The 25249-nt window shown below is 33.2% G+C and overlaps 1 protein-coding gene and 1 long non-coding RNA gene across 3 annotated transcripts; both read right to left on the bottom strand.

Annotated features, from left to right (window-relative positions):
* Window positions 1–317: 317 nt before the first annotated feature.
* LOC136811666 (uncharacterized) lies at window positions 318–23184 on the bottom strand. 2 transcript variants are annotated; one of them, XM_067068295.1, is made up of 27 exons: window positions 22924–23184; window positions 21316–21375; window positions 20580–20612; window positions 20113–20232; window positions 19782–19827; window positions 19592–19657; window positions 19465–19496; window positions 19294–19342; window positions 19009–19064; window positions 18561–18644; window positions 18153–18251; window positions 17761–17815; window positions 17490–17549; window positions 16819–16902; window positions 16470–16519; window positions 16109–16267; window positions 11414–11473; window positions 11111–11164; window positions 10107–10414; window positions 9689–9775; window positions 8835–8891; window positions 8560–8601; window positions 7088–7561; window positions 5989–6187; window positions 4002–4587; window positions 2984–3261; window positions 318–1510 (listed from the first exon to the last, which is right to left on the bottom strand). In XM_067068295.1, exons 4-27 carry the CDS (start codon window positions 20190–20192, stop codon window positions 1429–1431), a joined length of 3147 nt encoding a protein of 1048 aa, XP_066924396.1. In that variant the 5' UTR covers window positions 20193–20232; window positions 20580–20612; window positions 21316–21375; window positions 22924–23184; the 3' UTR covers window positions 318–1428. The 2 variants fall into 2 exon arrangements, with proteins under 2 accessions (XP_066924396.1, XP_066924402.1); XM_067068301.1 differs by having other exon boundaries at window positions 19601–19657.
* Window positions 23185–23543: 359 nt separating this feature from the next.
* LOC136810868 (uncharacterized) lies at window positions 23544–24508 on the bottom strand. The gene is made up of 3 exons (XR_010847167.1): window positions 24400–24508; window positions 24118–24159; window positions 23544–23761 (listed from the first exon to the last, which is right to left on the bottom strand). It is a non-coding gene; the product is annotated as an uncharacterized lncRNA (long non-coding RNA).
* Between the last annotated feature and the right edge of the window lie 741 nt (window positions 24509–25249).

Genomic DNA, 25249 nt, shown 5'->3' with positions numbered 1-25249 from the left:
TTTTGTCGTTGAGCAATCATCGCAGGGGAAGACGTCTGTTCGGGAGAGAAGAGTGGTTATTTCTATATTTTGAAGCGATATTCGGGAGTTGGTTTTCAAAATGGATGTCTTATAAACATTTTCAATTATTTCCAAGTAGGGACAAAATCCAAAATAAAGCTAAATAAGTTAGTAAAAAAAGCCTTCTTATTTGTACTAAATGGTTTTCTGATCTTCAAGTTTATCTCTAACAAATTACAAACATTGTAAAAGGAATAAAAATGGAATAAAAACAACAAATTACAAACATTGTAAAAGGAATAAAAATGGAATAAAAACAACAAATTACAAACATTGTAAAAGGAATAAAAATGGAATAAAAACAACAAATTACAAACATTGTAAAAGGAATAAAAATGGAATAAAAACAACAAATTACAAACATTGTAAAAGGAATAAAAAAGGAATAAAAACAACATATCTCAAAATAAGTTTGGGTTTTATAATAAATTTGATCAAAATCACTAATAGAATTTCAAAATAAATAGCCTCCCCTCCTACTCTCAAATCTCAAAACTAAAATTAAAAACGCTAGATCGCAAATTCCCTCTCACTAAATTGATCAAAATCTCTTTCTTTGACGTATTAAAACTCACAGTTGCACACAACCACAACACTCTGACATACAAAACAAAATACTCTAGGGCATATCGGCCTTTATTCCGTGAGTTCTCGGCTTTAGGAGGCCAATACTTAGATAAAAAAGGTTTCAATGCTTCAAGCCAAATCCATTCGTAAGTTTCCTGTTTTCGAACAAAATGAACAAATAAATATTTTAAAGGAGACCTGGCCTAAAGTTACTTTATTCGAAGAAATTTCGTAAGGAATTTAATTTGGCGGATTAGGAAATAAATCAATTTTGGCAGGAATTTGATTCGGCGATTTAGGTCAAATATTCAGGTCAAAACATTGATATTACATACTTTTAGTGGATAAATTGTGAAAAATCAGACAAAAATATCATTTGGCGGATGGGGAATAAAATTAAATTTGGCTGAAACTTAATTTGACGGATTTGAGGCAAAGTCAACAAACTTTCTTCCTGCCGAAATTTCTTCCCTTGAGGCAGCATATAGACTCTTCCTAGATTCCGAGGGGTCATTTATATATCTGTAAGGGATTTGCTTTAAGTTTTTATACGCTCCTATCTTGATCAGTCCTTACAGCAGAAAATTGAGTCTAGCTGGCCAGTAAATTCAATGCAAGTGAGTGTACACGGACGAAAGGTTTTTGAATGCATACATAGGCTTTCGCTATCATCTGAGTTGAATGAGAATATAGTATTGTAAAACTATAATTCAAAGGCTACATAATTAATTCTAGAGTTTTTCAAAGTCCAATAGACACATATTTTAGATCTTGAGCATATCATCTTCGTCATAATCGTTATCAATCTTCTAATTCTAATTCTTCTTCTTCTTCTTCTTCTTCTTCAGATTCCGAAAAGGAGTTTTCATCTTCTTCGTCTTCCCTATTAAAAAAGTTGAATATGATACTTAAGAATTACAACTGATTACAATAACATAAAAGTTAACAAGCCAAAGTCAATTACATTTAGAATGTCCTTTTTGATTCGGCATGTGGAAAATCCGACTAAATAGACGCAAAAAATTTGGACAAGAGAATATCTTCTATGAGAATGTCAGGTTGAAAATTGACCGAATCGTACGAATACTTTAAGAATACCCTCTCGGGTGTGTTTGACAGAATTTGATAAGAATAAGTCATTTTGTATTACGTTAACAGAAACAAGCGATACTTTTATGGACCTACCTGTTTATCACACTAATCAATGAACATTGAAACAATGAAACACAAAAGACATAACTGGTCAAAATAAAAAGTTATAATGAAAGCAAATTTATTGGGAGAAACTGTCATAATTATTGAAAAAAAATCTTTTTTTTTTCTTTTTGCAAAATACTGCTTGAGCCGTCTTTTACCTTCTTTAATGCAAAAATTCAGAAAAAATCAATGATCCAATAGATGACCCAGCCCAAAAAAACCATCTTTTCAGCCGTTTTTTGGCTGAAATTTACCCAAGAATAATTTTTGAAAAAACCACTTGAGCCATCTTTTACCTATGATGGTGCCCTACTTCCATGCAAAAAATTAGAAAAAATTAATGATCAACTATTTCACAAAGTCCCAAAAACCTTTTTTAACCGTTTTTTTTGCCCAAATTTACCCCAAAATTTTCTTATTTGAAAATCAGCTCCGTCACTTACGAGGGTTTTCGTTATGCAGTACAGTATTGTCCAAAAAACCATAAAAAATAAAAGAGCAAATCACAACAGAAGTTAAAAACCAATTAATTGATGATGTGCTTATGAAAAATATCGAATTTGGCCCATTTTTCTCTAAAAACACGTCTAGCAACCAAATTTCTATGACAAAACACAATATTTTTAAAAGAAAGCCTTCATAAGCAAAAAAAAAAATATCTACCTCATAAAAAATTGAGTAATTTGGCTAAGAACATTGATGCATGCTTATTAGTGGTGATTCTTATGGATAAACATGCGTTTTTGAGCCAACAAATTTTTTTTTGGAATAATCTGCTTGAGGCATCTTTTAGGTATGATGGTACTCTACTTTCATGCAAAAAAATAGAAAAAATTAATGATCCAATTTTTCAATTTGTCCAAAAAACCCAATTTTTAGCCACTTTTTGGCCCAAAATTATTTTTTTGAAAGTCGGGCTCCGTCATATTTTGCCCACTATCATTGTGCACCTTTGTACCAAAAATCTAAAAATTCCTATGATTCAATCCTGAGAAAAGTTGATAACAGACGAACGGACGAACGAACAAAGGTTAATTTATAAAACTCCTTTTATATTGAAACTTTGGGGCAGAAATTTGGTTTTGCTCGGGAAAGATAGAAGATTCACGGAGCTTTAAATTTAGTGGTATCTTAATCTTGCAAATAAAGAAATACTCACGCCATCGTCCGTTCATAGGAAATTCTCGTCCGCAGTTGTGTGAAGGAATATTTTCGTAGCATATCTTCCCCATCCAAATGGAAATTAACATTTGCTTTACTGATGGCCAATCCTCCTTTGATCATGGGCTGGCATTTTAATTGCATGATTTCGAGCTCTCTACTCGAAAAAAGGCATTTCCGTTTTTGAGTCTTTTTCTTTTTCATCTCCTTCTTTTTCATCTCCTTCTTTTTCTTCCCATTTTTATGTCTCTCGAGCGACTTTATCTTGTTGTAAATCTAGGAGGAAAATTTATCTTTTAAAGCAAATTTCAGATTAGATGGCAGTAAATTTTCCAATGCATATAACTTAAGATAGATTTCGAATTAGATAGCCATTTAATACTTTTTGTTAAGACAGTCCGGAGTGGAATGTTATGCATATAATTCTTTTGCAGAATAGTCAAAAACGAAGAAGAAAAACGAAAAGAAAAATATCAACTTTTTATCTGGCAATGCTATAACAATCATTTTTTGACTTGAGAAACTTTAGAAGTTAAAGAGTTTGTTTTTTTAAATTACCAACTGTTTGTAATGAATGGAATGTTTTTCCCTAGGGAATAAAATTTATTTTCTATACTTTGGAAAAACTCGTGTTCATTAGTATTTTTTCCGAAATAGGTTATCTACTGCTGTTAAATTATAAAGTTACCCCTCGGTTTTTTCTAAAAAACAGAAAAAATACTTAAGTTTAGTAGTGAAAATAATTCGAAATTTATCAAAAGTTATACGCAATTGAAATTTTACTGCCAGGCAATTTGAAATGTACTTTTTTAATAAAGGATTCACTACAAAAAGATGACGTGACCGATTCGCCATTCAAGCATTTTGGCAAACTTCTTCTTGACAGCCAACCAAAACTAATTTTGGCGGGAAGAAATTTTATCTCTGAAAAGATAAAACCAAACATAAAGCAAATATCATATAAATATAACTTTGCTTTGGACAAAATGCAATCAGATTTTAGAGCTCATAATTACCTCTTTATCGGAAGCATTGCCGATCTTGGCGTGTGAACTACGGACATCGTCCATACTAACGTCTTTTAAGGGTGAAAAATGAGTAATTATTTGTTCGGTTTCACCTTGCGACCACGTTTTCTTTGTCTTTTTCTTAGGTGTTGTCTGTGTTTTTGGTTTGTAGAACACATCAGTGATTGCCGAACTTCCAATGGCACTACTTTCTTCCATTTGGCGGACAAAGTAGTGTTTGTCGGCTGTTGTAACGCTATGGGCCATACAATCAGCTGCTTCTTGCAGCCTGTTATCTTTTTTTCGTCTGAGCTCCGTAGCAGCGGACTTGCGGATTTTATTTGAGGTTAACCTGTTAGGTTCATCGCTGAAAACACCAGATTTTAGCCAGAGATTGTGAAGCCGATCACTGATATCACCTGACTTTTGATCCCGACCACTCCAAGAGAGAAACACTGTATCAGACTGTACCGGGAGCTGTTCACGAATATGATCGATAAAAAGCTTTAATAGATTGTAGTCTCGATTGGAAAGTGTTACGTTGGCAGGACCATATTTCCTCCGAGTCTTGTGCTTTGCAACGCGAAACATATACCTGATAGTGAAATGAGGGATTCCAATAAAAAAAGACTCGATTCAAAAACAATAGTTTAAGAACTTTAAATACTTTGAAATAAAACAGGAAAATAGTTTTTAGTAAGTGGGATAAGTTGAGTGCGACGGCTATGGCCCAAAAAGAGGTACGGGGAGGCTCCGCTGGTCAGGGTACCTTTTTCACCTCCACCAGTCCCACGTAGGGTCGCAAGAACACCAAAATAGAAAAATCGGTTCCTCGTAGGGTAGCTATTTTGGAAATTTTTGGACAAAATCAGAAAATTTTGAGAAAATTTGGGAATTTTAGTCCCATTCAGGGTCACTTTTTTCGCAAAAAACGAGTCGCACGTAGGGTCTGCTTTTCGAACCTCAGCGGAGCACCCCCGTCAGTCGGCAAGGGTAGTACCCTCCCCCGGGGGCTATGTTGACAAGTATCGGCGAAGGAGAAAAAAATTGGTTTAAAAAAAAAAGCGGCACCATTTAAGGGCTCTGACCATAGAGAGAAAATCAGTTATGTTATTTGAAGATAAAACTTTTGTTTCAGCGTTTCACGCTCCCTGACACTTTAAAAAAACTACTTTTCCAAATAGTTTTTTGATTCATTCTATCAAGAGTTATTAAGAATTTAATCACAAAAATGGCGTTATGAACTTTAAAAAGATGTTCATAAAATGTCATACTACCCCTCTTTTACAAAAAATGCTATGCTTCAATGAGTAAATAATCTTTTCTATTCTTTTAAATTGTCCGCAAGGAATTGAACTATTTGAAATTTTGCAGAAACTTTTCTAAACTTTTTTTTCTAAGTATCAAAAATAATAAGTATTTTATTATAAAATTCGGTGGAAATAACCAGCAAAAACCACTATTTTCAAGAGTTTTGAGACGAAGACGCTATTACAAAAATTTTCCGCCATTTATTTTTAGTTTGGTAAAAGATACACCATCTACTGCAAAAAGTTCCAAAATGTTTTTCTCCACCGAAAATAAGCTCTTCAAAGTTGAAATACTCTTATTCGCAAAAAATCTTCATTTTCTTCTTCATAAAGTTTTCCCAATGAAACTTTTTATTTTCAGAATCTTGAATAGTTCGTCTAACACAAAATGCATATGCCATAGTTTTCTGGTTATATCAGGCAGAAATTGATATTTTGTACATGGCAAATATAAAAAATCACTATGGTCAGAGCCCTTAATCTTAGTTTCGCCACGGGATGGTGTTTTTGCGTTTTTACCATGGCAGAGAAAAAATGGACAGTGATTTCCACGACAAATTTGGTAATGACACACTACTAGTCGTTGCATTCAATTTATCTCGAATAAACAAACTCCATTAGTTAAGCTCCTAATAAAAGATTACGCAATAGCTGAAGATCCGGATCAGAATATGAGTAAGAAGTACCTTCCATCATTTAACATTTTACCACTATTAAACTCGTTAACCGTCATATTTGCCGTTACTCCAGAGCGACAGGCATTAGTGAAGTGTATCCGGGTGAACAGGTGATCTCTAGTAGCGCAATATTGGTTTTGGCTTAGCCGTTTCTTTGTGTGCTGCTTCACGTCCTCAAAAATGTATGATGCATTCTTGGCAACGTCGCCTTAAAAATAAAGTGTATGATATGAAAGAAGTTAACTATCTTTATCTTGCTTAAAATTACTCTCGCGTATCTAATAGCCGGGGGTAATCAATTTTTCGAAAATTTTCTACTTTGAACATTTTTATTCCACCACCCTCCCCCGCTTATTAAGTTTTGAGATTTTTTCCAACCCCCTCGCTTATTCCACCCCCTCCGAATATTAGGTACCTGAGAGTATAACAACAGAAATCCAAAATGAATGCTATTGTATAATAGGGTCAATAAATTGACAATGATATGAAAAAAATACACAAACAAGTTTCCACCAACAAAAACATGTTTGGAAATTTGTCAACAGTAATATAATCTCCAAATAAAATTTTAGATTTTTTATCAAGGCAAAACCCAATTTTCCAGTATTCAGTCAATTGAGGGCTGTTGCACTAACACAAAAGATTTCGCTTAAAATTGACACATTTCGGGCATAAAAAAGGCCAGGAAGCGCCAAAAATAAAAACAAATATGTTAAATTTGGGCTTCATGTGGGTCCTTATTTATCAAAAAATTTTGAGCAACTAAATTTGAAAAAAGGTCCTTATAGTCCAATGCCACTGATAGTATTCTAATCCGCTAATTAAGTTTTGGAAAATTTTCCACCAAGGGCATTTTTATCCGACCATTCGCTTATTAGATTTTGCGAAAATTTGTCTCTCAAAATGCTTCTAAACAATCCTTCTTTTCTGTACTTTCTCATTTCAACCCTGCACTAATTAGTTTTTGAAAAATATTACGAACCCTCTGGCAATTCAAACTAGTCAAATCAATGCAATACAATAGCCTTTAAAAAATAAAACCTATATATACTATAGAGCTGGCCAAAGTTTTGTAAACGGACGAATAAACCGAGAAAAAAGATCTTACTTGCTTCATAAAGAGCTACTTGCTCTTCTGTGATAAGTGAGTCGCTTTCATCAGCATTTTTGGAGAGAATGTGCTCTTTTTCCTCACCAAGATACGATTTTCTCCACAATACCACTCTCATCTTTAAATTAAGGATATCCATCGCTTCAACATTTATTACTTGGACTTTATCAATAATCACATAGGTCAAGAACATAACCAATGACTGAAGATACTTGCGTATCGTTGCTGCTCGCAAGTCTTTATCAGCAGGCCCTTTCATTCTCATCTTGATGCTGTTCGCGAGATATTCGTCGCGGACGACGTTAGCATCAAAGAGCCTGCTTAAGTCACTTTCAGCATTGATGCAGGTTACAATGCGCGCAACGTCATCTGCAGCCTGCTTGGCGGTCAATTTGTCCTTTCTTCCTCCATCTGGCCCACACAGAAATTGGTAAAAATTATTTTGCAGTTGAGTTGTCCATCTTTTACCGTCTAAAATATAAAAATGGCAGTTATAAAAATTTGGAGCAACATTTTGTACCCCTCAAGCATATCAAGATTTCATTCAACCGTACCAACACGCTTTTTCTAATAAGAATATCTTCTATAAGAATATCAGGGTGAAAATCGGCCAATCCTTAGATAACCCTAAGAATACTGTCTAGGGTTGAGTTTAACGGAATTTTCTAAGAATAAAGTCATTTTGTATTTGGTGAACAGAAAAAACTGCTTTCTTCGTTAGACTTGAATTTAATTCGAGGCAGAAATGTAACTTTAGCTCTAAATGTTCATTCCAAAGTCCAAAACTCTCAAAATCTCCGTTCTTCGTTTGTAGAAAAGTCAAGTGTAAAAGAGAGAGAATTTTTCTTAATCTTGACAATTCCTTAGAATACTTGACCCTCATCTAAAGTACACTGTTCCAATAAAGAAAGTGTGTATTTATTGCTAACCTGATACTTTTTGGAAGCGGGCTACAAGGGGTTTTGCGCAAGGCAATTGGTTCTTTGGCATAATGACGGGTCTACATTGCCGGTAAGTTCGGGTAATAAAAAGAAATATTGCCCTCGGTCAAAGCAACACACTCGCAAGCTCGGAAAATATTTCTCGTTGTAGCCCTCACTAACCGGTCATTAATAGATTAATGCAATCTATAATTATAATCTGTCGAATACACAGATATCTTATATAAAACACTAGATGGAGCTTCTTTTAACCCCGCTGAATCAAAATTATGCGCCATCTTTAATTAAGTGAAGTCATGATTTTGCGCGAGCCTATACATTTTGACGTCATCCATTTTTTTCAAAGATAGCGCATAATTTTGCTTCACGTTGCTTGGGAAATGTAGAGTAGCTCTATGTAGTGTTTTATATAAGATATCGAATTGCGACGTTATGTATGAATTTCATCATTTCCTTTTGATTCACTATAAAGAAATTTGAAAATGGCAATCAAGTGCTAATAATGCTGACATATGGAGAAAAGCATACTTGTAAAGGATTCTGCAAATTCTATCTGGGAATCGTCTTGCGCTATAAAAAAATTACAATTACTTTGAATTTGTCTTTCAGAATCATCTCCTCAAATGTGACTAAATTAAAACATAATTTCAACCATTGAACATATAACACAAAAATCAGATAACATTTAACGGTCGTTCATCAAGGTTAGATTTTATTCTTCCTTTAACTTTTTCCGGTCGATTTCTTCCAAAGCTTTCTAAATTATTAAAATGAATTCAAAATCAATGATAATAAAATCATACCATTTGCTATTTGATTTCTGGTTGTAATACCGAGTCCGGTTGTAGCTTGACGGCTTTCTAAAAATGAAATTGTAAGTTATTACAATTGAAGACGTCCACCTTCGGTTTACGGACATGTTTTTTAGATTGACCAAACTTAATACCTTAACTGGATAAGTTTTGGAGGGGACGAATTTGGCGAGTTTCGACAAAATTCGCTAAATTAAATCCCCGCCAAAATTCACAAAAGTAATATTACTTGAATAATCAAACCTATTTGATATATTTAAAATAACATTCATCGATATCAGTTTCTCTATATCCCAATTGGCAGAATTAATTCCTCGCCAAAGATCGCATTTTGGCCAAACGCCATATCAAATCAACGCCAAAATTTATCCACTTTTAGAAACACAAACCATAAGAAATTATGTCAAAACATAAGGTTGCAAAGACGATCGGAGAGAAATTTGCCTAACCCTCTGATTTGCTCCCTATTTTAGACACTGACTTTTCTCAGAAATCAGCTTCTTTTCTAAAAGTAACTCATAAATATTAAAACTTTTTTTTCCACCATTTTAGAACCGAAAACAATATCAAAAAGATATCCAGGAATTTTATATTTTTTTAATATTCCAGGACATTTTGAAAAATAAATATCAAATTCCAGTAGTTTCAAGGGGTTTACCGGATGATAGTTAATTTCGGGATTTTCCAGGAGCGTGGACAACATGTTAAATATTCGCGAAAAAATAGGATAAAATATCATTCACGAAATATTATTCCACTATTGTGCCATTATTATGACTGAAAACGGAAGGAATGTCCTCAATGTCTTGATTCGTAGTGCAAAACCAGTGACAATAAAATCATACCATTTGAATCTTGATTTTTGTTTGCGGGATTAAGTTGAAAGGATCGTTCGACGTGCTCCTCTTCAACTTGTTCAACTTGAGGGCTTTCTAAAACACAAATTTTAGAGTTATTAAAAATAAAACGAATAGACTTTTGTTTTACACACAAACTAATAGAAAAGTTTGAAGCCTACTTTGACCGTAGCAAACTTTGCAGTAGACAAAAATGGCTAAATTCAATTTCCGTTGAATTAAATTTTCCATCACACAACTGATTATTAATACACTTTGAAAAACTTTCTCAATCAACCAGTCAAATTAAAAAAATTCACATTAAAGAAGTTATTTTGTAAGATTTAATCCGCTTCTCAAAGTGTGGGATGAATATTTCTTACAATGAGCGCTACCGGGAAAATTATTAGATCGTTTTTCAACTTACCTTCAACTGGACGGGAGTCGGCTAAATAAGTCAAGTAGTTGTGGTCATTTCGCTCCATCCTGTGCGTATTTCGGAGATGATGAGATACGTTTTCGATTTGGATACCACATCCCGGGAAAGCACAAATCCTTCTTTTGTGATAGTTTTTGTGCTTAGTATCCTTGCGTGTATCAGATCTTCTTTTTCGTAACGAATGCGAAATTTTGAGACTTTCCTCGTGAGAAAGGTTTTTATGCTTCTTGGTCCTCAGATGGCGGGGAAGGTTTTGAATATTCGCACCACACAGAGGACAACTTTTTTCCACTCGCCTAAAATTAAACAAAATTTCACTAAGTTATATTACTAATTAAAAACTGCCTTCTGTTGCTGGCAAGTTGAAAAGTTACATAAAAAACACGATTTTAAAAATGTTTTACCATTTAAAAAAATACGAAATGTTGTAGAAATAAGCCAAAAAGTGGGTGTCAAGCGCGAAAGTTCCAAAAATATACCTTATTTTTAAAGGGGTATAAGTCCTGAGAGCCTTAATTTTAAAAGGGTCTAAGACAATTTTTGAGATTTTGAAAAAATTGATGATTTCAAAGTTTTCTCTTAATTTTGAAGCCAACTTTTGCTCGCAAAGCCATGAAGTAAATATTTTCTGAAAGTCATATAAATTGTTTACACGTTTTTTATAAGCATAACGCTTATAAGCATATCTCAAATCTTGCAAAAACTTAAGCATTGGCTAAGCATAATATGCTGAGCCTCAATTTTACAAAATTTCGAAGCATTTATCCCCAAATTACAAAAGAACGCCCATAATGTGCAAATTGCACCATCACATATGTAAGCATAGCTTAAGCATATATTTGAGGCTCAAAAATAGAATTTTACCAAGCATAATGAGGCTCACAAAAATTTACCCTATGCTTATAAAAAAAACGTGTATTCAATAAGAAAACAATATGTTTGGCAATAGAAAATCTCGTAGAACGGGTCCAAAATTTAAGAATGCATCATACTTGTCCGAAGGATTTTCGTCTCCCATTTCGTGGCGTGGAAGAGTTGAAACATTACTAAAATTAAAAAATGTATAAATTAACATATCGGATAAACCATGTTCAGCATCGATAGACAACTTTTTATGTTTAAATATTTCAAGGAATGAACATCTAAGTGTTGGCTGGTGTTGGAGGATAAAAATATTCTGCAAAGATAAAACGTTTCAATTTTGGAACAATTCAACTTGCTCACATAAAATTGAGCAAAAACAAGATGAGTCCAAAATGAAAAAAATAAATGAAAAAAATAAGACTGCACCATACTTGTCAGTCGCCGAAGGATTTTCGTCTCCCATTTCGTGGCGTGGAAGAGTTGAAACATTACTAAAATTAAAAATTATATAAATTAACATATCTGATAAACCATGTTTAGCATCGATAGATAAAACTTCTCATGTTTAAATATTTCAAAGAATGAAAAACTAAGTGTTTGCTGGTGTTGGAGGATCAATATATTCTGCAAAGATAAGTCCAAAATGAAAAAAAAAAAAAGTAAAAAACTAACTTATAGTGTAGCACAGCTTAAAGCAGTAGGCCCAAAAAGGTAGCAAAACTATCCTATAGTGTAGCAAAGCTTAAAGTAGTAGGTCCAAAAAAGGTAGCATGCTTAAAGCAATAGATCCAAAAAGGTAGCAAAACTATCCTATAGTGTAGCAAAGCTTAAAGTAGTAGGTCCAAAAAAGGTAGCAGGCTTTAAGCAATAGACCCAAAAAGGTAGCAAAACTATCCTATAGTGTAGCAAAGCTTAAAGTAGTAGGTCCAAAAAAGGTAGCAGGCTTTAAGCAATAGACCCAAAAAGGTAGCAAAACTATCCTATAGTGTAGCAAAGCTTAAAGTATTAGGTCCAAAAAAGGTAGGAGGCTTTAAGCAATAGACCCAAAAAGGTAGCAAAACTATCCTATAGTGTAGCAAAGCTTAAAGTAGTAGGTCCAAAAAAGGTAGCAGGCTTTAAGCAATAGACCCAAAAAGGTAGCAAAACTATCCTATAGTGTAGCAAAGCTTAAAGTATTAGGTCCAAAAAAGGTAGGAGGCTTTAAGCAATAGACCCAAAAAGGTAGCAAAACTATCCTATAGTGTAGCAAAGCTTAAAGTAGTAGGTCCAAAAAAGGTAGCAGGCTTTAAGCAATGTACCCAAAAAGGTAGCAAAACTATCCTATAGTGTAGCAAAGCTTAAAGTAGTAGGTCCACAAAAGGTAGCAGGCTTTAAGCATTATATCCAAAAAGGTAGCAAAACTATCCTATACTGTAGCAAGCTTAAAGTAGTAGGTCCAAAAAAGGTAGCATGCTTAAAGCAATAGATCCAAAAAGGTAGCAAAACTATCCTATACTGTAGCAAGCTTAAAGTAGTAGGTCCAAAAAAGGTAGCAGGCTTTAAGTAATAGCTCCAAAAAAGGTAGCAAAACTATCCTATAGTGTAGCAAAGCTTAAAGTAGTAGGTCCAAAAAAGGTAGCATGCTTTAAGCAATATATCCAAAAAGGTAGCAAAACTATCCTATACTGTAGCAAGCTTAAAGTAGTAGGTCCAAAAAAGGTAGCATGCTTAAAGCAATAGATCCAAAAAGGTAGCAAAACTATCCTATACTGTAGCAAAGCTTAAAGTAGTAGGTCCAAAAAAGGTAGCATGCTTAAAGCAATAGATCCAAAAAGGTAGCAAAACTATCCTATAGTGTAACAACGCTTAAAGCAGTAGATCCAAACAAGGTCCAAACAATCAGGCTTTAAGTAATAGGTCCAAAAAAGGTAGCAAAAATATTATATAGCAAAGCTTAAGGGAGTAGGTCCAAAAAAGGCAGCTAAGCTATCCTATAGTTTAGCAACGCTTCAAGTAGTAGGTCCAAAAACCACAAAAAGGTAGCAAAACTATCCTATAGTGTAGCAAAGCTTAAAGTATTAGGTCCAAAAAAGGTAGGAGGCTTTAAGCAATTGACCCAAAAAGGTAGCAAAACTATCCTATAGTGTAGCAAAGCTTAAAGTAGTAGGTCCACAAAAGGTAGCAGGCTTTAAGCATTATATCCAAAAAGGTAGCAAAACTATCCTATACTGTAGCAAGCTTAAAGTAGTAGGTCCAAAAAAGGTAGCATGCTTAAAGCAATAGATCCAAAAAGGTAGCAAAACTATCCTATACTGTAGCAAGCTTAAAGTAGTAGGTCCAAAAAAGGTAGCAGGCTTTAAGTAATAGCTCCAAAAAAGGTAGCAAAACTATCCTATAGTGTAGCAAAGCTTAAAGTAGTAGGTCCAAGAAAGGTAGCATGCTTAAAGCAATAGATCCAAAAAGGTAGCAAAACTATCCTATACTGTAGCAAAGCTTAAAGTAGTAGGTCCAAAAAAGGTAGCATGCTTAAAGCAATAGATCCATTAAGGTAGCAAAACTATCCTATAGTGTAACAACGCTTAAAGCAGTAGATCCAAACAAGGTCCAAACAATCAGGCTTTAAGTAATAGGTCCAAAAAAGGTAGCAAAAATATTATATAGCAAAGCTTAAGGGAGTAGGTCCAAAAAAGGCAGCTAAGCTATCCTATAGTTTAGCAACGCTTCAAGTAGTAGGTCCAAAAACCACAAAAAGGTAGCAAAACTATCCTATAGCGTAGCAAAGCTTAAAGCAGTAGGTCCAAAAAGGTGGCAAAGCTATCCTATAGTGTAGCAAAGCTTAAAGCAGTAGGTCCAAAAAGGTAGCAAAACTATCCTATAGTTTAGCAAAACTTAAAGGAGTAGATCCAAAAAAGGTAGCAAAACTATCCTATAGTGTAGCAAAGCTTAAAGTAGTAGATCCTAAAAAGGTAGCAGGCTTTAAGTAATAGGTCCAAAAAAGGTAGCAAAACTATCCTCTAGTTTAGCAACGCTTTGAGTAGTAGGTCCAAAAACCACAAAAAGGTAGCAAAACTATCATATAGTGTAACAAAGCTCAAAGCAGTAGGTCCAAACAAGGTAGCAGGCTTTAAGTAATAGGTCCAAAAAGGTAGCAAAACTATCCTATAGTGTAGCAAAGCTTAAAGCAGTAGGTCCAAAAAGGTAGCAAAACTATCCTATAGTGTAGCACAGCTTAAAGCAGTAGGTCCAAAAAGGTAGCAAAACTATCCCATAGCGTAGCAAAGCTTAAAGGAGTAAGTCCAAAAAAGGATAGTAAAATTATCCCATAGCGTAGCAAAGATTAAAAGAGTAGGTCCAAAAAGGTAGCAAAAATATCCCATAGCGTAGCAAAGCTTAAAGGAGTAAGTTCAAAAAAGGATAGCAAAATTATCCCATAGCGTATCAAAGATTAAAGGAGTAGGTCCGAAAAAGGTAGCAAAACTATCCCATAGCGTAGCAAAGCTTAAAGCAGTAGGTCCAAAAAGGTAGCAAAACTATCCTATAGTGTAGCAAAGCTTAAAGCAGTAGGTCCAAAAAGGTAGCAAAACTATCCCATAGCGTAGCAAAGCTTAAAGGAGTAAGTCCAAAAAAGGATAGTAAAATTATCCCATAGCGTAGCGAAGATTAAAGGAGTAGGTCCAAAAAGGTAGCAAAACTATCCCATAGCGTAGCAAAGCTTAAAGGAGTAAGTCCAAAAAAGGATAGCAAAATTATCCCATAGCGTAGCAAAGATTAAAGGAGTAGGTCCGAAAAAGGTGGCAAAAGTTAGTCAAAATTACATAAACTTGTTTCCTCGTTATTCAATTTAGTACCTTTGAGCTTCAGTTTTATCTACTTTTAATCAGGTGATAAAATATTGCGTCATCGCTAAAAGAAGCCTCCCAGCGGACCCAAAATTCACGCATTCACGCAAGTTTTTCTCAAATTCCAAGCAAACCCCATTTTTAGGGAAATCGGGTAAATTTTTGGAAAAAATCGGGTAAATTGTTAAGAATCAGGGAAGTTTGTACAACTTTGGGTAAAAAGGGAAAATTCACGTGTTCACGCAAAAAAACAGGGCAGAATCACACATTAAGGCAAAAGAAAAATGGATTTTCACGTTCACGCAAGTTTGTTCAATTGACACATTCACGCATTTTTTTTTTTTTTTCATTTTTCACGCATTCACGCATTCATGCAAACCGCTGGGGCCCCCTAAAAGCTACATATCAAACATCAATTTTCCTAGGAAGAAGGGGTGAAACTGAAACGACAGCAGGGGTAGAAAAGAGAATATGAGCACAGAATACTACAAATAAATTCGACTCAATTGAGAGGTAACCTTTCTTAAAAATATATCAGGTATATCAATGTTTACAATGAAAAGGGTGGCCATTATTAAGGCCGAGGTAAACGATTCCAGCATTTCATCCAACATGCCATTTTCTCTCTGTTGGTTGGAGTGTTGGAATCGTTTACACGAATGCAAAAATCGGAGAAGAAGAAAAAAATATGTTGGAAGAAGGAAAAAACTGTTGGTATGGAAGTTTGATCACCATCAAACATTTTGTCCAACATCCATCCCTTTGTCTCTCTCTCGATTCTTGTGTTGGATCGTGTTGGATTCGTTTACTCAGCAAAAAGTTTCATGACAAATGGAGAAAAGTGGTAGAGAAGCTTAGAAATCGATTTTTTTGTTTGGAAGTAACTAAACACAAAGTAATTCGTTGTTTTTTCAATCAAAAGCATGTACTAAATGCCAAATCTAGTCTGAATTAGGATCCTAACCTAAGATTGATGTGAGAATATTAAAGAATGATTTTCCTAAAAAAAAGTTAAGAATATTCATGATAAAATGGATTTAAACCATTCTTATAAAAAAGCTTGTATTTCAAAGTAATGATCACGGGTCAGGATGGCTTAATCCAAGCTTTATGCTCTAAATGAAATCGATTTATGGGGAAATTAAAATAAAGAATTAAACATTTCCCAGAAATTTCTTCAGGGAATTAACCTATATCACTCATAGGAATTAACCTATACAACAATTCAATATGAATTAAATAACTAAAACCTAATACAGTTGGACAAACTAGTGAATTACAAGGAATACAACTTTTAAGTGAACTCACCAGATTTTGACTGGAGATTCTGTTAGTAAATTAACTGGAATAACTGGAATGGCCAATGGCTCAGGTGACAATGACAAGACTCGAACGGTTTTGGTAGGTGATTCACCCAACAAATCAACGTTTATTTCCAACGCTGAAGATGGAGGATCGAAGAAGTTTCTAGAAAGGATAAGATTCAAAACCTAATAATAAACTCCTCATTGGAATCCTAGTTTATATCACATACATCTTGGTTGCATGAATCTCTTTTGCCTACAAAGTTGTGCGAAAAGATTTTTTTGTATTTATTCTCATTTATGAAAAGGATTCAAACTATGAAAAAGCAACAAATAAAACTCAAATTTAGTAAAAATAAACCTACTGTAACGGCGAGTCACTCGGTGAGACAGTCGGTGTACTGAAATGTTTGTTCTGAAGAGCATATAACAAAGAATGGTCATGTTAAAATGATTTGATTCTGTAAATATCTGGGTCGAATTTATTTGTCTTATCAGAATATTATTTTTAATTTTTTTTTTTTACTTTTTAAATTTGGATAAATACCAAGTGTTTTCATTTCAAATGAAAATAGGACATAAATCGTACATCGAGCAGCCTTCTCCTTTGGGAAAACAAAGATAACATAATACACAATCCTGGATAGAAAAAAATTATTTAAGTTTTATGCCGACATACTATGAAGAGAATAAAAATAATCTAAACTTTTCAACCTTTTGTTCTTCATCGCATGTATCCTCCTCAAAAAGAGCATCAACTTCAACGCCAGTGTCAATGTCAATAGGAATACATAGTTCCTGGAATTTAGAACGACAAGATAAATGAAAAATAAATGAAGAAAAACCATTGTTTGAGAAAACTTGAAATCAAGTTCAACAGATATCCTTAAAAAAGAATAGACAGACTTTAAATAGGGGATGCAAATCGTGGTAAGATATCACTTCCAAGAACTTAAGAAGAACAGAACAAGAGCCAAAATATTTTAAAAAAGTCGAGTGAATAAAACAGTGTCTAGAACAAAAAATAGATATTTTTTGGAACATTTCGAATACACTTGATGAACCCTTAATTTGGCTAGAACTTACGGTTAAGTTTTTTTTGTTTCAAATGTTAAACATAAATCCTTACAGGAATTTTTCAGGAAATATCATATTAGATTAGTGAATTATTATCAAGGAGATAGAATAACATCTTACTTGGACTACTTCGTCATCTATTCAAATTTCTCTTGTTAAAAGCATATTATCATGAGCTTATTAAGTCTGAATTCAAACTTTGCTTAAGCATAACCAAAACTAGATTTGAGATTGAACTATCCACTTATATCAAAATTAATTGGGAGATGCCAGAAGCCTAGGAAATTAAATATATATATTGTCCTTACTGAGATGGAATTTGACACATCTTCATTGTTTTCTTCCACCAGTTCCAAAGGGTCATCATTCTATTACGTAAAAAAACTAAACAGTTGCAGAAATACCTGGCCCAAATAACGCATATCAGACGAATGTTTGCTAAATCAAAATCACGTTTAGACCTTTGATAATTTTGTAATCATCTCGTTGAAGTTCGTCTCCTTTTTGGAAGTTTTGTTTAAAACTGTTAACTATTTTGGCTCTTCGGTTCTTTAAAAAATAAAAGATGTATTGAAGTACCTTTTTAGATTTGCCTTTGAGTTTAAGTCCGTTTGATACCAGATAATTGACATGACTGTAAGAGAGAAATTATTGATATATGTGGAAAGTACAGGTTCCTTGTCAAAAGTTCAAGACCCCTATACTGCTGACAATACACGTGTTTTTTATCAGCTTAAGGGAATGATGTCTCCTGATATCTAGGGTTTCCTGCCAATGTATTTAGAACAATAACAAACTTCCTGCCTAGCTGGTGCTTTTCGTTTCGTTTTCATATTTGATTCAGCAAAGCCGACTGCTTGTGCGTGAATACATTAAAAAAAACGTTGTCGGAACTATCCAATTTTTTAACTTATTTTTTGTTTTATATTGATGGATACAAAATCAAAACACACAATTCACAAAAAAATTACCTGCATGTTTTTGTGAGTTTCTTGGGACTTTGATAGTAGCTTTTCATTGTCAACAAAGGGTTTGCATTTTTGAAAAATTCTTCCAACGAAGTAGTGAGACTAAGGATAAAGACAATCATAATTTCATCCTCCTTTCATCAGGCATGTGTGACTTTAAAATTTGATCAAGATAAAACGAGCAGACATTTCATTTTATAATCATATAAAGGGGAATTACGGATATAATGGAAGATTATTATTGTTTTTCAGGTATTCTTTGTTTACAACATGGTGTTAATTTGACTTTTTCATTTAAGAAGCTGGATTAACCATTAGAAAATATCAAATAAGTCTACTTGATTATTGATCTTTCTTTCAAAAATATAAAGACATTAAAATAAAAGAAATTCCTTCCTTTAAAGTACTTACTTTTGCTCTGATTGTCGAACTGCTGCAGCCATAGTATCGCCACAGTCCATTATTTGGAACCTCATCTGGTTACGAGTCAAAATCCTAAAAATAAAATGAAAGTCCGAAACTTAGTACACACAACCAAAAAATAAAAATAAAATTAAGACAATTGAAATCACTTAAACCAATTGTTTACCGTGATTTTCTGTAAAATAAACATAAATTTGTAAACCATTGCTCAAAATTAGTAAGAAAACACCAGGCCTAGAAAGAATTTGGAGATTTCAACAATCTGCCATTAATTTTTAGTGATGTTAATTTATTGTGACATCAAGAAAGATTCCCCAAGATGTAAACGAAAAACAAAAGCAAAAAAAGCTGACCATCAAAAGAATTTCACGTTACCTCTTTGACTTAAAGAAAAATCAAACTAGTCTCGCCCAAGTTTAAATAACTTTAAATATACTTTTTTGGAGAAGCTTGTGATTGTGAAGATGTGGAGCCTTCTTTGTCATCTTCAGTCTGAAAATCAAATCTTTGAATTCTAGATCAACTCAGTAAAATGCAATAATTAAGTTTAGCAAATTTCTGGACTCTTAATCTGAAATAATATTTGAAAGCAACTCCAAAACCAGTCAGTCAACCTAACTCTGACATCACTCTGCCTTTAGCAATCGGCTAATTGTAATAATGATTTTCAAGATTTATGATTTTAATGCTGAGTATTTAAATTTATAATTTCAAAAGATACCTTTAATGTGGTCTTTTGCTTTACGTTCCCAGGACTTTCATTATTTGCTCTAGGAAAAAATGATTTCGTAAATCGTAAATTTCGTAAATTAATTGGGCTATAGTTTTAAAAGTTAAGACTTTTGCAACTTACAATAAATTCACTTAGATAAAAACTGAAATTCCATTTTACCTTTCCAAATTCAAAATACTGTCTTTGCCACCCTAAAAAAGGAAAGTGTCAATGTCAACAAGAATTTTTTTAAAGCGTTGATTACAATCAGATCTGACTTACGAATATTTAGACATTTATAAAATACCTTTTTTACAGGAGTTGGGGGGACGACATCGCCATCGACTTGGTAACGAGGCTTCAACGAATCTTCCTGAAAAAAAAAAGATCTTGATGAATAAGTAAGAAATGTAAACATTAAAACATCAAAAGGATGCTTTGATTTTTTAATAATTGCAAAGTTGCAAAGTTGTTTGAAAGTTTAAACCAAAATTTACCTTAGCTCTCCAGGGCATTTCATCTTGGTCGTCACCGTAATCATATCTAAATTTAAAAAAGTCCTACTAGTAGATCCTTTTGGGCAACAAAATTACTTTCAAACAAGATTTTTGCATTTTCAATTCAGATTGAAATTTTCTGCTGAAGGCTTGGGACAAAAGAAATTCTTTTTTGCGTTGGTGCAATGTAACATGTTCCATCTCACCAACACAAGAAAAAAAGTATGTGTCCCATGGTTTCTTTTTGTGTTTCAAATATTTGTTTTGCATTTTGCTATACAACTTATTTTAGAATTAAGAGATGTATAACATACAAAAAGTAACTAAGTACCTTAATTCAGTTCCCTTAGGAATGTCTTGATTGGCCCTCAAGACAGGGTAAACAACGCCATCGATCACCTCCCTCTTCATGACACAATTAGCCAGATCTTTTGGCGAATCATTCACATAACTGAGAAAAATCAGAAGCAATTATGGTAACAAATGCAATTGTGTACTCATGTAAGCTCAACAAAAAGAAATTTTCCCTTTTTCAAAGATGAATTTCCAATAAATGGTGGTTAACATAATTTAGAAAAGCTGCGAAATATTTACGATTTCAAGAATAAATAATTGTGACCGTGAGAGTATAGGAGTATAAAGCTCATGTCGGATATCATCTAGGTTACTATTTGCCTCATTCGTTTGTTTATAAGCTATTAGCGCTAACTTTTTGATTTCCTCCAAATCACTTAGGGAGTCACATTCGTGGCTCATTTTACTCTGACCTCTTAAAAAATGTGGGTTTGTTTCACTCACCGGCAAAAATGTGTGTCCTCTGTCGCATCAATGCTAAAAAAAGATAACATAAGGAACAGTTTCTCTATCTTCTTTCATGTCAGAAACATATTTCTTTCACCCACTTTTCCTAAGCCACCTCCAAGAATAGTTGACATCTTTATCCTGTGATCACACTTTTTGCTACTCTCGCTAATCTTTTAATCTATCTCATCCTTTTGGGCTAACCTTCCAGCGCAGCTGGTTTATTATGAGCTTGGAACAGCTATTAGGCCAGGATAATATAAATTTTCTGAAAACAATTTACCAGAATTTCTTGGTAATGCCTTCGATATCAAAAATATAACAACCAATTCCTTTCTCCTTGTATTGTTTCTCCCTCAACCTAGCTTCCTCCTTTGAGATCCTTTCACCTAAAGTGGTATTTTTATACAACTGAAGCAAGTCTTTAGAATATTAAACTTTGAATCTTCCTGACAAACAAACTCGGGCTGAGCTATACTTCAAGAAAATTTGTAAGAAGAAACAAACTGAAAGCAAAATAGAAATTGGAACGTGAGTAGTTACAGGCCCTGGTGTTTAAAAGTGTATATAAATTGAATTGTTTCACAGAGGTCAATAGACCTGTGAAATACAATCCATAAATTTAAATTTAAGTAACAATTAATTTGGTTATTATGGCAAAGGAAAAAACACAAGAAAAGAACAATGAAAGAATCTTGCTTAACTACACAAAATATACAGATTGTTTACTGACCTTTATATTCCAGGAGAAAATCTCTGTGATAGAAATTGTTCGTTGTCATAACTCCAAACCCTAAGGGAAATTAAACAAATCATATTTGATCAGCAATAAAATTGAATAAAATAAGCTTTAAAATACTCCTTGTAAGGTTGCAAAATTTGAACAGAGGTTAGGCTGACGCAAAATTTTTGTGGTTAAAGATTTATGTCCCATACGTGACGTTTTATTTTCAAGAGTGCTGGGAAAGCTCAAGTCGCTTTAACATCAATCTTTTTTGTTGTGAAAGCAGTTTAACTATCCACCTTGAGTATAAACAAAACTTTAAGTGCCAAGGATAAACACGAAATCCACAATTATATAATCTTTGGGGCTCCATTGAATATTTCATACAAAAACGTCCCATACGTGACTGTGTGTTTTCAGAGCCTCAGAAAAATATAAAAGCCCTAGATGATTGAATTGTATACCAAAGCACTCATTAGTCATAAGGACTAAGTTGAAATAAAATAACAGATTTGAAGATTTTTCTTTCAGGTTAACAAATTAATGGACGTATTGTACAAAATCTCCCATACATGACGCTGTCCCATACGTGACAAAAATTTTCAAGATTTTTTGCAACACTCTCTCTTGGCCATGGAGATCAACTCAAATAACTCATATGATGAGTAAAAAGTCTAAATAAAAGGTTGCAAAATTGTTTTTTTCTCAAATAAATAAAGATTTAACTGCTGAACTGGCAGTGCCTCTCTCTTCGGTTGTCCCACAACCCACACCACAACATCTTAATTGTCTTTATTATTACCTAAAGTGGATAAATTTTCGCGTGGACTTTTTTTCGCGAATCGAAAATCGAAAATTTTCGCGTGGACTAAATTTCGCGAATCAGCCTCTTTTTCACCTAATTTCTTTCATTTTCCTAGGGGTTTTGGCAAAAATCATAATTTTAAATTTTTCGCGTGGACAAAATTTCGCGAAAATGGCCAAAATCGCGAAAATTAATCCACGCGAAAATTTATCCACTTAAGGTATATTCTTTAACATGCTAACATTTTTCTTTTTGTTTTTTACCAAATTAAGTTAAAAGCAATCAAAATTATCCCTTTATACCATTAACCTAATCAAAAAAGCATAAAAATTTGATGTTTTAATTGCATTTCAGGGTTAGCTGATTATACAAAATACTGAAATGTAACTTCATTTAATTCCAATTCCTTTATTTCAATGATTTACAATAACAAACATTTACAATCTGGTAAATTTGAAGTTCATCAATGATGATATTTTAGTTTAAATAGATTAATAGAACATTTCAAGTCACTTCCATTATTACAATTTGCACTTTTCTGGAGCATTTGAACTTAAGGCAAAATAAGTAAGTTTCCATGACATTTGTTGAAAAAGCTAATCATCCTTTGCACTGAAAAAAATTTGAGGGTCATTTGAAAGTTTTTAAAATTTCTTTTTTCAAAAAATTTCTCACCAATTTTTTGCAAATATACCTTATGTCCTCACCCCTAGAAATTGTTTTTATGAAATTTTAATTTTGAATTCCAAAAAACAGTTTTGCTTACAGAGGAAAGCAGATTTCGTCTTTCATAGAAAAGAGATGAATCTCACCTATTTCATCTGAAATATGTACCACACTAAATCCTTCTGGGTCTTCATCTGTCCCACAAAAGTCAGGTGGTATTGGTTTAGATTTTAATCTTAATCTGCTCATTTTATAATATAATCTAGAGAAAAAAACATCTAAAATTCAGACAGAGAGCCTAATAATCAACAAATCTGAATATGGAAATATGGAAATTAGAGTTATTTTGTTCAGAATCAAGCTTTTCTATCAGTTCTTAACCATAAAGGTTATTAAAAAATGATTTTCTCGGTCCCACTTTGATTCCTTTCCATTCAATTCCAAATTTATATTTCAGCTGCAAAAAATGATTTTGATTACTGAAAAACAAAATAAAGAAAAATTGACAGAATTATTATGACTGCAGACAAACGGTAGACAGTTAAAATATGAAATTTTGTATCATTACCAAGCTGTATCTGATTAAAAAAGGAAAAAATTATAAACTCTTGGCTTTAATAAGATATATGCAAAAAATGATTTTGGACGGGATGGTACAGATTTAGGGAAAATCACCCCATTGAATAAAAAAGTTGCTTTCAGAAAGTGCCCCAAAACGTTGAAAATCAACATGCTAATAATAAATATTGCAAAATTGCGAACTATAAAACTATAAACTGGAAAACTTTAAGGACTGCGATTTAACTAAAACAAAAGGTAGAACTTTCCTTTCTTTGCAAGGTTCCATCACAAAACACATTTATAATCTTTTTACTTTTTTCTTCTTTTATAAAAAACTGGTAAAAAATCAAATAAAAAAGGAAAATTAAAAAAAAACATAAAACAGATCAAACTTCACTGCTCCACTGGACTGGATCCTCTGATCTGTATAATGAAATAAAAAGCAAATGATTACTTTTTATTTATTCTTTAGTGACTTTGAAAAGCTTTTTCTAATACCTTCTAAACATTTTGTATTGTAATGCAAGCACGAGAAAATTCTCATGAGAAATCATTTTTGGAGAATAAAATGCTGCGAAATGGCTAAATTATTGTTAGTTCCTAATTCAATGAGCGTTATTAAGAAAAATCTTTGGCAAAATGTCAAATTTTTTGGCTGCACATTTTTGCGAGGATTAATTTTTGAAGAAAACTTGCAAAAATTAATCCTCGCGCAAAATTAATCCCCTTAAGGTAGCAATAAAAAGTTGAAAGTACAGCTTTTCTCAAGTTTCACTTACATTGGGGCTGTATTTGCATTGTGATCCTCTAAATCTATTGGACTGAAAACATTAAAACAAATTATGACAATAACCACTGTAGGTAGGATTATGGCATCAAATATTTTTGTGCTTTATGATACCAATTCAAAAATCCATAGAATGAATTTTAAATATTTACAGTTTTTGTTCACGATCATGAAAAAAACTCTAAAATGGACAAACTACGAGAGACTAATTTTTGCAAGCATCAAATTTTGAAACCTCGCAAATTTCCACTTAAAGGTATATCATTAGGCTTACCCTTTGTAGCAAATCCAAATGACGAATCCAAATAATACCAATACAGGTATGACGATTGCTAAAACCTGCATCTCTGAAGTGAAATCCATTATTGTTTTGTTATTATTTATTGACTAAAAATAATTATTCATTGACTGGAAAAATTTTCTAAGCAGTTCATTTCTTTAAAAAACCCTCTTTTTTGCTATTTTGCGCTCAAATTTAACCAAAAGATTTTTCTAATTGGCTCTGTCACATTAAAGGGTTTATAGTTATGCATCTTTTTACAAAAAATAATCAAAAATGAAAGAGCCAATCTCAAAAGAAAATAGTGTGCTTATAAAAATATGGAATCAGTCCCATTTTTCTAAAGAAACCTGACGTCTAGCAACCAAAATTTTGTGTCTAAACACACATTCTTCAAAAGTAAGCCTTCATGAGCAAAAAACATCAATCATATGATTCTGTTCAAAAAAGAATGACAGAAAAATGCAATTTTTGTTGATTTTGGATTTAATGTTTTGTAACTTCTTAGCAAATGGTTTTGTGAGAGTGGAAAATACAGGATTGTGGATTGGGACTCTAGGAATTCACTGGAATCTGGAGAATTCTCGGTGGCCATGCAGTGGGTCGTACTTAAGTTTAAGTTAAGCGCTCGGTTGTGCATCAAATATTAATCATATACATAATATCAATATTTGTCTTCTAATTTTGCCACCCTTCTTTTTTCGCCTAACCGGACTTAGCTGTTTTCCGCTGTAAACTGGCTGAGGAATCTTAAAACACGGAAACCGGAAACTTATTAGAGTGGTATTATGTACCGGGTGACCCACGAAAAAGTTCAGACGTTTCCCGACGTCTTGAGGCCGAA

The sequence above is a fragment of the Clytia hemisphaerica genome, unplaced genomic scaffold (genome assembly GCF_902728285.1).
Source record: "Clytia hemisphaerica strain Z4C2 unplaced genomic scaffold, Clytia hemisphaerica genome assembly, whole genome shotgun sequence".
Lineage (NCBI taxonomy): Eukaryota > Metazoa > Cnidaria > Hydrozoa > Leptothecata > Clytiidae > Clytia > Clytia hemisphaerica.
Note: the sequence above shows the minus strand (reverse complement) of the source record. Positions and strands in the feature narration are given on the sequence as shown.

Coding starts and splice junctions, on each gene's coding strand:
- LOC136811666 (XM_067068295.1), bottom strand. CDS start 20,192: ATGAAGAGGGAGGTGATCGATGGCGTTGTTTACCCTGTCTTGAGGGCC. Junction 16,520..16,818: donor CATGCGATGAAGAACAAAAG/GTTGAAAAGTTT, acceptor TATGCTCTTCAG/AACAAACATTTCAGTACACC. Junction 3,262..4,001: donor GCAATGCTTCCGATAAAGAG/GTAATTATGAGC, acceptor TTTTCCTCCTAG/ATTTACAACAAGATAAAGTC.